Here is a 12536-nt window from a genome sequence, read left to right on the forward strand (position 1 = left end):
GGTGTGGCAACCTCCTCCATAGTTGGGTTGCAAAAGTCCAGACAGGAGGTGTGAGGTAGCTGGGATCTTATAATCCAATAGGCCCAGGCCCTGTAATCCAGGTTGTTGCCCTTCAGGAGTGGTGACTGCATGTGTGTGTTCCAGTGCTTGGGTGGTGCTTCAGTAGAGGTGTTTCCCAGCTCTCCCAGTAGTATATGATGCAAGCAGTCACCTCTCAGGCAGGCAGGAAGAAGTTATTTGCCAGAGGGTTCACTTAGCCTCCAGATCTATTATCTGAAAGCTGCAACCCCATCTTATGCTTCCTAGATATCTGCCACAGACCTAGCACAGGGCAAGTGCACCTTCCATAAATAAACTTCAGGATTAAGTTCAATATTTTGGGGAGTAACAAGATGAGATTGTTGAAGGTACCTGTTGATCAGATTTGAATGTATGAAATGGATTGAAGCTGAGATGGGCAGGATCCAAAGAGGTCTGTGTGGACTAGGGTGATGGCCAAGTTATTCAAGACAGAGTTAAAATCAGATAAAAGGAGCAACACAGACTTCATATACCTAAAAGGAAACACTTCAAGATGGTGGAACTATGGCTTCACAGGAGCACTTGTGAAAAACATGAATTGAAATATCTAAAGGGCCTCCAACCATTCTAGGGAAAACACCACCAGTGGGAGGCAAAAAATAAAAATATGCAGAACAAACATAACCCAGACTGCGTTTGAAAACTCAGACTGTGAGCCCCTGCGAGCAGAAATACAGTCTCAGGCCCAGGTCATTCACTCAGACTACACATATTCTACCCTATTCTGTACCAGACCCTGGGGACCCTGCAGTGAGGGAGGCAGACAGGCAGGTCCCTGCTTTTGTAGGATATATATATCCACCAAAAACCAAACCCACTGCCGTCGAGTCGATTCCACCTGATGGCGACCCTATAGGACTGAGTAGAACTGCCCCATAGAAGTTTCCACGGAGCGCCTGGCGGGTTGGAACTGCCGACCTTTTGGTTAGCAGCCGTAGCACTTAACCACTACACCACCATGGTTTCTGATATATATATCAGCTGGTGATAAATGCTATGAGGGGAGAGTGACGGTAGCTACTCTAAACGGGGTGGCCAAGCGAAATCCTCTCTAAAGAGATGGCACTGGACAAGGCCAGGGTGTCGGAAGGCAGGCTCCTCCCTTCCCTCCCGCCCCGTGAGGAACGGCTTCCAGACAGGAAATCTCCTTGGGAGAGCTGAAGACCAGTGTCATTAGCGCTAGGCAGGGAGAAGCGGCGCTTTAAAGCGACTGAGGACAGCGGTTTGGCCTGAGTGGCTGTTTCTGATAGGCGCCGTGGATTCGGTTCCTACTCATAACCACCTATAGGACAAAGTAGAACCGCCCCATAGGGTTTCCAAGGAGCAGCTGGTGGATGCCAACTGCCGACCTTTCGGTTAGGAGCCCAGCTCCGAACCACGGGCCACCAGGGCTCCAGTGCCCTCTAACGGTGATGCGTGCGGCCGGGCACGAACTGCGAGATTGGGCTGAGCGAGGGTTGCCAGACGACGGCCCCCGTGGGGCGCATGCCCACAAGCTCGGGCCACGCCCACACGCACATGCGCGCAAGAGCGCGGGAAGCCTGGGAGAGCGGCGGGCGGCGCCCGGAAGCAGAGGCGGTTGCAGTCGCTGCGCGAAGCCCCGCGGAACACTGCTCTGAGGAGACAGGCTGCAAGGGGAAGTGCAGCTGCTGGATCTGCCGGCGCTATGCAGGCAGCGCAGCCGCGGAGGCCGGATTCCACCCAACCCCTGCCGAAGGCGCCGTATCGTCCCTTCTGTCTAAGCGTCAAAGGCCACGTGAAGATCCTTCGGCTGGTGAGGGCCGGGCCGTGGGCGGGGGCGGTGTACATTTGAAGCCGAATGTCCTGTTTTCTCCTTCTACCTTGTCTTTCTCATGTCCTCCCCAGGGGCAAGCCATTTTGCTCTGCACCTGAGAAAAGGAGAGAAATAAGACCCTGTCGCCTTGCTCAGAGAGTTCATGGCCCAGTCATAAATCACAATATCCAGATCAACAGGAATGACCTACACTTGCACGCACAAACCAAGTTCCTAGGTCACCGGGTGAGGGAGATGCAATGGCAGCATTCAGAAGCCAACAAGACACCGTGTTTATTCTAAGTCAGGAGTTCGCGGTGACCATGCTGGAGGCTGCTACAGTGGACAATGATGGAACTGCCTGTTTGTGGGGCGTCAGACCGTAACATAACAGGAACACTGCAGTCAGTTCCCAATATGGCACCCTAAGAGTTTTGGAGAACTTGAATCATCTGGAGGAAGGTGACCTGGTTAGAGAAGTGGAAACTATTCTTAGAATGTTGAAGGAATTGGAGAAAAGGGGGAGGGAAAAATAATTGTTTTCAATTTTAAAAAGTTCTTATGTAGAAAAGCGAGTGGAAATAGATAAAAGTTACAGGGACACACATTTCCACTTAATATGAGGAAGAATTTTATATTGGAAAAAAATTCTGAAATTGTAGGGTCACTTGGGAAGGTACAAGCCAGGACAGCATGGTGTCCAGGCATGGAAGACTACTTGGTGAGGATGTTGTAAAGGAGATTCAAACTTCAGGTGATTGGGTAGAATAAAATTACATGGAATATTCTTCCCGCCTAAGAGTTCATCATTCGGAAAAATAACTATAATATAGTACAAGTCAGAATGCATACGAAACTGCTCTGGAGTTCAAAGGAGGGAGAGATTACTTTTGGGTAGGAGTAAATAATCACAGAAATGGCATGAAGGTCGAGAGTTTTATGGCAGGTACTGGAAGCTCTGGAACACTGGAGTAGGAACAGGGTTTTATGACAGAGTTTTAGTTTTTGACATTTTAATTGCTTCAGCAAACGATTTGAGTATTTATGTTCAAGCTCTGGGCTAAGAATTGGAACAACATAAAAGAACCAAGTTCCCCAACTCAGAGTTCTTTAGTTTAGTCAGGGAGACACAGACACATGTGAGCAGATAGCTCTCATATGTGGTAAGATGGACATAGAACACAGAAGAGGCATCTAACTCAGGATGGAATAAGGGGAAGTGTCAGGAAACACCCTAAAGGAACCTAGTGTAGAGGGTCAGGGGGAGTTACCTGAGCAAAAGCATGGAGGCAAAAAAACAGTATAGTTAATGCAGCAAACTGTAAGCAGTTGACTATTGCCTTATTTATTCATTCAACAGACATTTTGTGAATGCCTGCCATGTCCCAGGCACTTTCCAGGCTCTAGGAAAGATCAGTGAATAAAACAAAGACCCTTGCCCTTACGAAGTTTACATATTGGGGTTGGTGGGCAGGGGAGACAACACAGTAAACATAATAAATAAATATGTAGCATTCTAGATGGTGGTAAGTGCTACGGAACAATACAAAAGTAAAGCCAGGTAAGGGAGCAGAAGAGTGGGGACTGGAAGGAAGGTTGCTGGTTGCAGTAGTAATCAGATTAGGCCTTGTTGAGATGACATCTGAGCAAAGACTTGAAGGAGATGAGGGAGTTATCTATGAGACTATCAGGAGGAAGAGTGTTTAAGGCAGAGGAAAATCCAGTGCAAAGGCCCTGTGGTAGGAATGTGCCTGAGGGTTCAAGAAAGAGCAATGAAATGAGTGTGAATGGAGTGGAATAAATGAGGGGGACATAGTAGCTTTTGAGTAAGGAGTGTATGATCTGACTTACATTCTTTAAAAAGTACATCAGCTGCTATGCTGAAAATAGAGGGGATTGCTGCAGAGGCAAGGGTAGAACCAAGAAGACAAGTTACAGCTATTACAGTAATCTGGGCACAAGATGATGATGGTCCAGACTAAGGGGGCCTCAGGGTGGGTCATAAGAAATATTCACATTTGGGATATATTTTGAAAGTAGCCCTAACAAAATTTTCTGATGAACTAGATGTGCTGTGTGAGAGGAGGAGTGGAGTTCCAGGTGACTCCAAGGTTTTTTACCTAAGCAATTGGAAGGATGGAGTTGTCATCAACTGAAACTGCAAAGCCTGTGAGTGAAACAGATGTGGGAGGAAGATCAAAAGTTCAATTTTGGACTTCAAGGTTTGATTAGAGGTGTTTATTAGACATCCAAATGTCAGTACTGAGTAGGCAGTTTGCATATACCAGACCAGATTTTGGAAAAGATATTTGGGCTTGAGAAGTAGAGGTAGCTAAAGCCACACTGGATGAGATCATCAAGAGAGGAATGTAGATAGAAGAGGACCATAGATTAAGCCCTGGAACAATTCAACATTAAGGGGTTGGGGAGAAGAGGAGGAACCAGCAAAGAAAACTGAGAGGGAGCAATTGGGGAAGCAGGAGAAACCAAGAATGGTGTCCTGGAAGCCAAGTATAGAAAGTCTATCAAGGCAGCGATCAACTGTGTCAAATATTGATGAAGCATCAAGATGAGGACTGAGAATTGAATATCGCAATTATTCTGTGGATAAAGTATGAGGCATGTCTGCTAGAGAAGTAGGGTGGGACTGGATCATCAAAAACCTTGAATACCATTGTGAGAACCAGCCAAAAACCAAACCTGTTGCCATTGAGTCGATTCCGACCATTGTGAGAGGTGGGCTTTATTCTAAAGACCACAGGGAGCCACTGAAGGATTTTAAATAGGTGAAGAAATGCACATACAAATTTGCATTTTAGAAATTTTGCTGTAGTATCTCTGTCAAGGTAGTTCCAGGAAAAGATGCAGCAGATCAGTAGTTGTAGGAATGAAAAGGGGAGCAAGCATTCTCAGAATGTTTGCATTCAGTCAGCAGGACCTGATGATTGAGCAGTTGTGGGAAGCAGGAGGGGTGATCTTAAGTTTCTAGCATGAGTAATAAGGTAGGAGGTGGCATCACCAATCGAGGTAGTCAATACAGGAGGAAGGGGCAAGATGAGTTGTTTGGGGCATGGTGAACTGGAGATTCCTGTCAATTATCCAGATTAGAGATTCTAAATGGCTATTTGTGAAGTTTTGGAGGATAGACATGGCTAAAGATCCAAATTCATAGAGTAGGTTGTGGACAGAACCCAGAGAGATGCCAGCATTTTAAGGGAATGAGTTAAAGGAGAGCCCACCGAGAGAACAATTGCAGAGATAGAAGAACTAGGAAAAGTGATGCAGGAGCCAAAAGAGTAGGGAAGTAGGAGAAAGGTGCCCAGTAACAAATAAGTCATGGGTTCCAGTAGGATAAAGATTGAAAAATGTTCATTAGATTTAGTAATTCGGAAATCATTGATGAGCCTACGAAGCAGTTTCCCTAGAGTGGTAAAGACATCATAAACATGCTAGTGGGATATTTAAAAAATAACTAGAAACAAAGGACAGGGGCTTAGGAAAGATATAGAGCTGTAATAAGGATTAAGGAGAACCCTGGAAATTTTAACAAAATGGGGTAATCATCAATGCCAAATACCATGGTGCAGAAAGGTTAGAGGATGGAGCCTGAAAAAGTGACCTTTGATTTCATAATTGGTGAACATAAGAACTTGGTTCATTAGAGTAAATGGAGTGGTTTAAGATGACATGCTGCTAATATTATACAGTATCAGTTATTAATTAGTTACATTTACTAGGTAGTCAAACTGCTTTAGAAGTTTAAAGCTAGGCTATTTTTATACTAATAAAGTAATTTAAAGCGTTATGAAAAAGCTTGTATAGATTCAAAGCAAAAAAGAATATGTAGCTGCTGCCAGCTGACAACTGATTATAAAAGTCCAGCTAGAGAGGACTTGACAAACCGTGTACAAAGAACACAAAGAGACTTTGGATAGAGCTGTCCCTGATAATGGCATTGATGGAACTCTCTGGGACCTGCCAGCTCATTTTTTTCCTTTAACAAGTCGCTTGAATTGCCATGTTCTATATCTTCATTTGGAAATGAGGTAACTGGGTTAGATGAGTTACCTTCAAGAGTTTTTTTTTCCTCATTTAAAATATTTTTCAATTCTGATTGTATTGTGTTTAGACAAGAAGAAGTGTGTAAAAATTGCACTTTGAATAATAAAGCTGTTAAACATCAGAATTGTTTTTCTCTGACAATTTGTTTTAAACTTCCCTCTCCAGTATTTTTCATGACAACATTATAAATTTAAATTTGACAGTATATTCCATTTTTCTAAGAATTTAGGAGTGATGAATGGTAGGTAGCTAGTATAACGACTTTGTTGAGAAGCATTAACAGGAAGGGGAAAACAGAAGTGGTTTCTGCGGGGAGCAGGATGAAAAGAAGGGGTGTGTATGTATGTGCTTGTTTTTAAGAGTAGTCAAGTATGTTTATAGGATGAGGAAAGGAGCTGGTGAAGGAGGAGAGATTGAAGGAAAAGGACATGTTTGATGGGAAAATATCAAGAGATGTGGAGAGTGATGGTGTTATATGTATAAGTGGAGTAATTAATTAGACTAAAACAGAGAGGGACACTGTCATGGATTGAATTGTGTCCCCCAAAAATATGTGTCAACTTGGTTAGGCAATGATTGCAGTATTGTGCCGATGTCCTCTATTTTGTGATTGTAATTTTATGTTAAAGAGGATTTGGGTGGGATTGTAACACCCTTACCCAGGTCACATCCCTGATCCAATGTAAAGGGAGTTTCCCTGGGGCGTGGCCTGCACCACCTTTTATCTCTCAAGAGATAAAAAGGAAAGGGAAGGGGGGGGCGGTGCCTCATACCACTAAGAAAGTAGTGCAGGAAGCAGAGCCTGTCCTTTGGACCTGGAGGTCTCTGTGCAGAGAAGCTTCTAGTCCAGGGGAAGATTGACAAGAAGGACCTTCCTTCAGAGCCGACAAAGAGAGAGAGCCTTCCCCTGGAGCTGACGCCCTGAATTTGGACTTCTAGCCTACTGGACTATGAGGGAATAAACTTCTCTTTGTTAAAGCCATCCACTTGTGGTATTTCTGTCACAGCAGCGCTAGATGACTAAGACAGATACCTAGTCCTCTAAAACACAAAGAGAACTCAATATCCGTACACTTTAATCGTGCTTGTTTTATATGTGTACGCATATGGCAGAAACCCATTTATCTAGTTATTTTAGAAATTATCATTTTTATAGCTGAAAACTGTATTCAATAATAATTGAATAGTTTTTTTGTTTCCTTACAGGTACTAACTGTGACATCTATGGTCTTTTTTATCCTGGCACAGGCCCCTGAACCATACATTGTTATCACTGGATTTGAAGTCACCGTTGTTTTCTTTTTTATAATTTTATATTTACTCAGACTTGATCGATTACTGACATGGTTGTTTTGGCCTTTGCTTGTAAGTGTTCAGTTTTACAGTTAAAATTTAACTACTTTTTCCTACCATAACCCGTTGCCATCGAGTCAATTCCAACTCATAGCGACCCTATTGGACAGAGTAGAACTGCTCCATATGGTTTTCAAGGAGCACCTGGTAGATTGAACTGCTGACCTTTTGGTTAGCAGCCATAACTCTTAACCATTATGCTACACACTCTGTTCTTCAGTCCTCCTAAGCTTTTAAGATGATATGTAATAGGTTTAGGAACTCTACCCCACTGCTCATGTGTTCTCTATAGTCCCTGGGGGAGGTTCTCAGGAAACCAGGGCAGCCACAGAGCATAAATTCCCCTTCTCTGAGCTCCATCTATTCATAGATGTGGCTAACCCTTCTGTTAGGAAAATTCACTTCAGTGTGGGTCTTCTAAAGAAGTTTAAATTTAGGATAATTTTGATAAAAGTGTAGATATTCTTAATCTTTACCTCTTTTAAGTGCATGTTGCTATGGCCTCAAAATTGGGAAAAGAGAGGCAAGTACTCCTGTATCTCTGCCTTTCGCCTTCCACATCTCAGATCACTACATGAACAATCAAACTAATTTGGGGGGGATGAATAAAGTACGATTTTATTTTACTTAAAAATGTTTGTAATAATGCTAAGTCGTTTTAGTTCATCCTGAAGTACCTTAACTTAATAGCATACAGTCTTCCACCTGCTATACTTATGGAGTTGGGAATAACTTCCCAGTGGAGTACCCAGATGGTTCTGAAAATTGCCCAAACAGGTGGCTTAAAGGTATTTGTTAAGGTGTATGTGGCACTTCAGCCTGGAGTATATGGTGGTTCTAGGAAAAACCGAGTAACTTCACCTCTCCTCTCGTGAGTCTCATCTGCAGCATCTCATCTCTGAAGGTCTCCCTCCTAAGTCTTCCTATTGCTCAAACCCCCTTTGGTGTGTCCAGTGGCTGCTGTGTCTTCCTCTACTACACTTGTCTCATCCTCTTGGACATTGAAGTGCCAGTTATCCAAGCTGACAACTCCTATTCAGGAGAGAGGACTTTAGAGTTAACCTAGGACAGTTAGTCTCAATATCTCCTGCCAATGAGAACTTTTCTTCCTAAGTGTATCTAATTTTGCCCTGCCCCTATTGAACCTCTTCCTACTTTCTTTTAATGTGTACTTTCCTAAATTAGCCAAATTTTGAAGTTTGATAATTCTGTGTTAACGGTTCCTTCCTGCCTATAGTTATCTGCAAACATACATAAACTTGTGATCTGCTCCTGCGAAGATCACAGCCTGGGAAACCCTGTGGGGTAGTTCTACTCCGTCGTACAGGGTTGCCATGAGTCAGAATCCACTGCACTGCACGCAACAACAGTAATGACATGGCCAACAGCTGTGAGACTTTCCTGGAAGTTACCGTTTCCTTTTTCTTAATTGTGTACTGCTTTTAGTTTTATTAATTGCATCTTAGTGGCATTATAAAGTTGTTTGATTTGCAACGTAGACTACTACACATTTTCGCTCATATTATTAAAAGTGAGCATGCTAGCTTCCCGGTGTGTCCATTTTACCGTAAACTTTCTGCATAGCCAGCACTTTCTTTCCTAACCAGATAAGTTCTCCCTTCAACTACGTTTATGTTAAAAAATAACGAAGCTTGTTAAGTAGTTAAATGATTGGTGTAACGACAAATCACGGACAAAGGGAACCACTAGGTGTCATTGTAGACCAGATACAATACAGGTGTCGTTTGACCGTGGCAGTTTGGTTTCCTTGAGATATACACGTAAGTTAGTTTTTTCTAATAAAATCGAACTTTCAAAATAAATCTTTTCAGAGCTGATACTTTTTTTAGCATTGCTTAGTGATCTTCATGTAAAGTTGGCCTTTCTATTCTGGGTTTTCAGGATATTATCAACTCATTGGTAACAACAGTATTCATGATAATTGTGTCTGTGTTGGCACTGATACCAGAAACCACAACAATGACAGTCCTTGGAGGGGTAAGTGAATACATTTCTGGATTCTTTCTTCAGGATTGTTCAGAATACAAATCCGTCTGAAAAATAGATACAAGGCAGAAAATTATGCTCTATTCATCATTGAGGCTCCTAGGCCTGTACACCGTGCCTAGTGGCTTAATGAATTATTTTGTGTGTGAATGCATGCCCTGATTAACATGAAGGAATATGATTTCACCCAAAAACTGGATTTAACCAAATACAGAGATCGCAACATATTTTTTTATGTAGGGCTTTCTTGTTCACAAGCTCATATCCCAGAAGCTCAGGAATAATAATTTCAGCCCCCAGAAAATGATACTCAGTCACAATAAACACTCCTCAGACATAAAAATATTATAGGCAGTGTTGTTACCACTAGATCTATATATTTGTACCCTACTTCCAAAAGCAGCACTGGTGGCACAGTGATAAAGAGCTGGGCTGCTAACCAAAAGGTCAGCAGTTCAAATCCACCAGCTGCTCCTTGGGAATCCTATGGGGCAGTTCTATGCTGTCCTGTAGGATCGCTATGAGTCGGAATCAAATCTACAGAAATGGGTTTGGCTTTTTTGGTACTGCCAAAAAGGGTTTAAGCCTGCCCAGAAAAGACCCAAGGAGAATAAAAGTGAAGGTAATTCAAATGAGTGAAAAAAAACCCTGTGAAGTTACAAAAGTGAGAAAGGATAATAATCATATCAGAAAACCTAGACTGAGGGAAGCTGCTGCAATTAGTTACAATAGTTAGCTCTGAGGAACCTGATGGTCAAGGTAAGGAAAAACATGATGGGTGAATTTCAAAGCTCTCCCCTTTAAATAAAAGAATACATAATGAGAGAGAGATTATTCTGAGTCAGTTACTGTTTAGCTCCTTCTTCAGATGCAATATAATAGATAAAGTAATGGTGGTAGAAACATTGTAACTAAAGGATTCGTTTGAACCCTGCTTGAAGGAAAGCAAATCAATTTAATCAGACTCTTCTGGAAGGCAAGCCAAAATTGTTTTTAAAAAGTAATTTCATTATAGTTCTGACTGATAGGCTTTTGAGATTTCTTGACAGTGGTTCAGCATCATTGGGTTTTTCCAGGTCCTGATCTGGAGAATTGATTTAGAAAGTTCTTCTTAAATAAATCTTCCTCCTACTTCCATGCCCTTTCATAGTATGGATGACCTAGAAGAATTGATCACTCTCAGACAACCATGTAGGCCAGAATTCATGATTTTTCTGTCTTCCTTATTAGGCCCTAAGCAACTTCATGAGGAGTCAGAATTACTCTAGAAGTGACATACTAGCACTGTAACAGCAGTTTCACCAGTTGTCTTTAAAGATAATTTTATGCCTCTGGAGAAAAGGAGCCCTGGTGGCACAGTGGAAAAGTGCTCAGCTGCTAACCAAGAGGTCAGTGGTTCAAACCCACCAGCCACTCTGCAGTAGAAAGATGTGGCAGTCTGCATCAGTGAAAATGACAGCCTTAGAAACCCTGTGGGGGAGTTCTCCCGTCTTACAGGGTCGCTATGAGTCAGAATTGGCTCTACACCAGTAGGTTTGGGGTTTTTTTTGTTGTTTACTTTCATTCACTTCTTTATGCATTCATTCACTTATTTATTCCTAAAGTGTGCTTTGGCAGGTGCTGTCATAAAATACAGAGCTGTGCTGTCTAATACAGTGGCCACTAGCCACACGTGGCTACTGACCCCTGGAAGCATGGCTGTAAGTGTAAAACATACACGGGATTTTACTACCCAAAAGAAAAATATCTCAATACTTTACTATGTTGATAAGGTGCTAAAATAATTTTTGGATATATAGAGTTGAATAAAATATATCACAAAAATTAATTTCACTTTTTTAACTTTCCTAGTGTGGCTACTAAAAACCTGCTGCCGATGAGTCGATTGCGACTCATAGTGACCCTATAGGACAGAGTAGAACTGCCCCATAGGGTTTCCAGGGAGTGCCTGGTGGATTCAAACTGCCAGTCTTTTTGATTAGCAGCCATTGCTCTAACCACTACACCAGGGTTTCAAGTGTGGCTACTAGAAATTTTTAAGTTAATTATGTGGCTTGCATTGGTGGCTCAATTTATATTTCGGACAGCACTAGGCTAGCATGTGAGTCCTACCCATCAGTTGCTTAGAGCCTAATACAGGAGACAGTAGTGCAAACAGCTGTATATGAGATGTTGACAGAGTGCTGTGGAGCACAGAAAAAAGGAAGCAATGACGTCTTTGGCAGAGGAATTGCAGTTTGCCGAGAATAAAAGGGGAGGGAAGGAGAGGAGTTCCAGGTGGAGGAGCCAGCAATGTGCGGAGTGCCTAGGTCATGGAAGGACCGGGAGGAGGTGTGCAACGTGGTCACAATCTAGGAGGTGGTGTCTTGAGATTCTGGGTGGAAACGGAGGTAATGAATAGGGCCACGTTGTGGGAGCCTTGTCTGCAGTCAAGAAGCCAGATTTCTGGCTGCTGAATGGAGCAGACCAGATGGCCATCATCAGAGTATCTAGAGAACCCCCTTGTGTTCTAGGGTATTCCCATCACTAGAAAATTTTATTTTCTAAGGCCCTGTTTAGATCCCACTTTATCAGATGGAACTCAGCCTTTGAGGGTGTGCTCTAAATCATCATTCCAGTTCTCCAAGGCTTTTATCACAACTACCGTCCCCCTGGTTTAATCTTAAACTGGTGTTAACTTTGACCCTTTCTTCAGCAGAGTTTGGCAACAGGGAAGTCAAACAGTTGAACGTAGGGAATAGAAATGTTGATTGATAACTAAATATGGTCATTAGGGCTCAAAATGATACATCCAGCTTCCAGGACTAAAGTCAAACAATAAAGGCAGACAAGTAACTTACGTCAGAGCCCAGGGCCACTTCCTGCTCACTTCAGTTATCTCCTCCCTTTCTATCTTTTTATCAGGAGCATATGTCCATCTCTGAGGTCTCTTCCCATTTGCACATTAGGCACACAGTGGGGGCAGTCTCAGTCCCTTAGCAGGAGAGGGTGCTGGGGGGAAAACCACTTAACTTGGTGGCTGCTGTGACACTGTGTCTTTGTTTCCAGGTGTTTGGACTCGTGTCAGTAGTGTGCTGTATTGCAGATGGGGCCCTTATTTACCGGAAGCTTCTGTTTAATCCAAGTGGTCCTTATCAGAAAAAGCCCTCTCATGAACAAAAACATATTTTGTAATTTTATATTCCTTTTTAGTTGATGCTAAGCATTAAAATTTGTCTTTATTCTTCCACATGTCTGCAGTTCTCATTTTGCTCTCAGT

The 12536-nt window shown here is 42.7% G+C and overlaps 1 protein-coding gene across 1 annotated transcript; it reads left to right on the forward strand.

The window, feature by feature from the left end:
* The first annotated feature begins 1546 nt into the window (after window positions 1-1546).
* LOC126065056 (chemokine-like factor) lies at window positions 1547-12504 on the forward strand. Its single transcript, XM_049864722.1, has 4 exons — window positions 1547-1855; window positions 7124-7282; window positions 9173-9268; window positions 12326-12504. The coding sequence occupies exons 1-4, from the start codon at window positions 1748-1750 to the stop codon at window positions 12449-12451; spliced, it is 489 nt and encodes a 162-aa protein (XP_049720679.1). The 5' UTR covers window positions 1547-1747; the 3' UTR covers window positions 12452-12504.
* The last annotated feature ends 32 nt before the right edge of the window (window positions 12505-12536 follow it).

Source organism: Elephas maximus, chromosome 21 (assembly GCF_024166365.1).
Source record: "Elephas maximus indicus isolate mEleMax1 chromosome 21, mEleMax1 primary haplotype, whole genome shotgun sequence".
NCBI lineage: Eukaryota > Metazoa > Chordata > Mammalia > Proboscidea > Elephantidae > Elephas > Elephas maximus.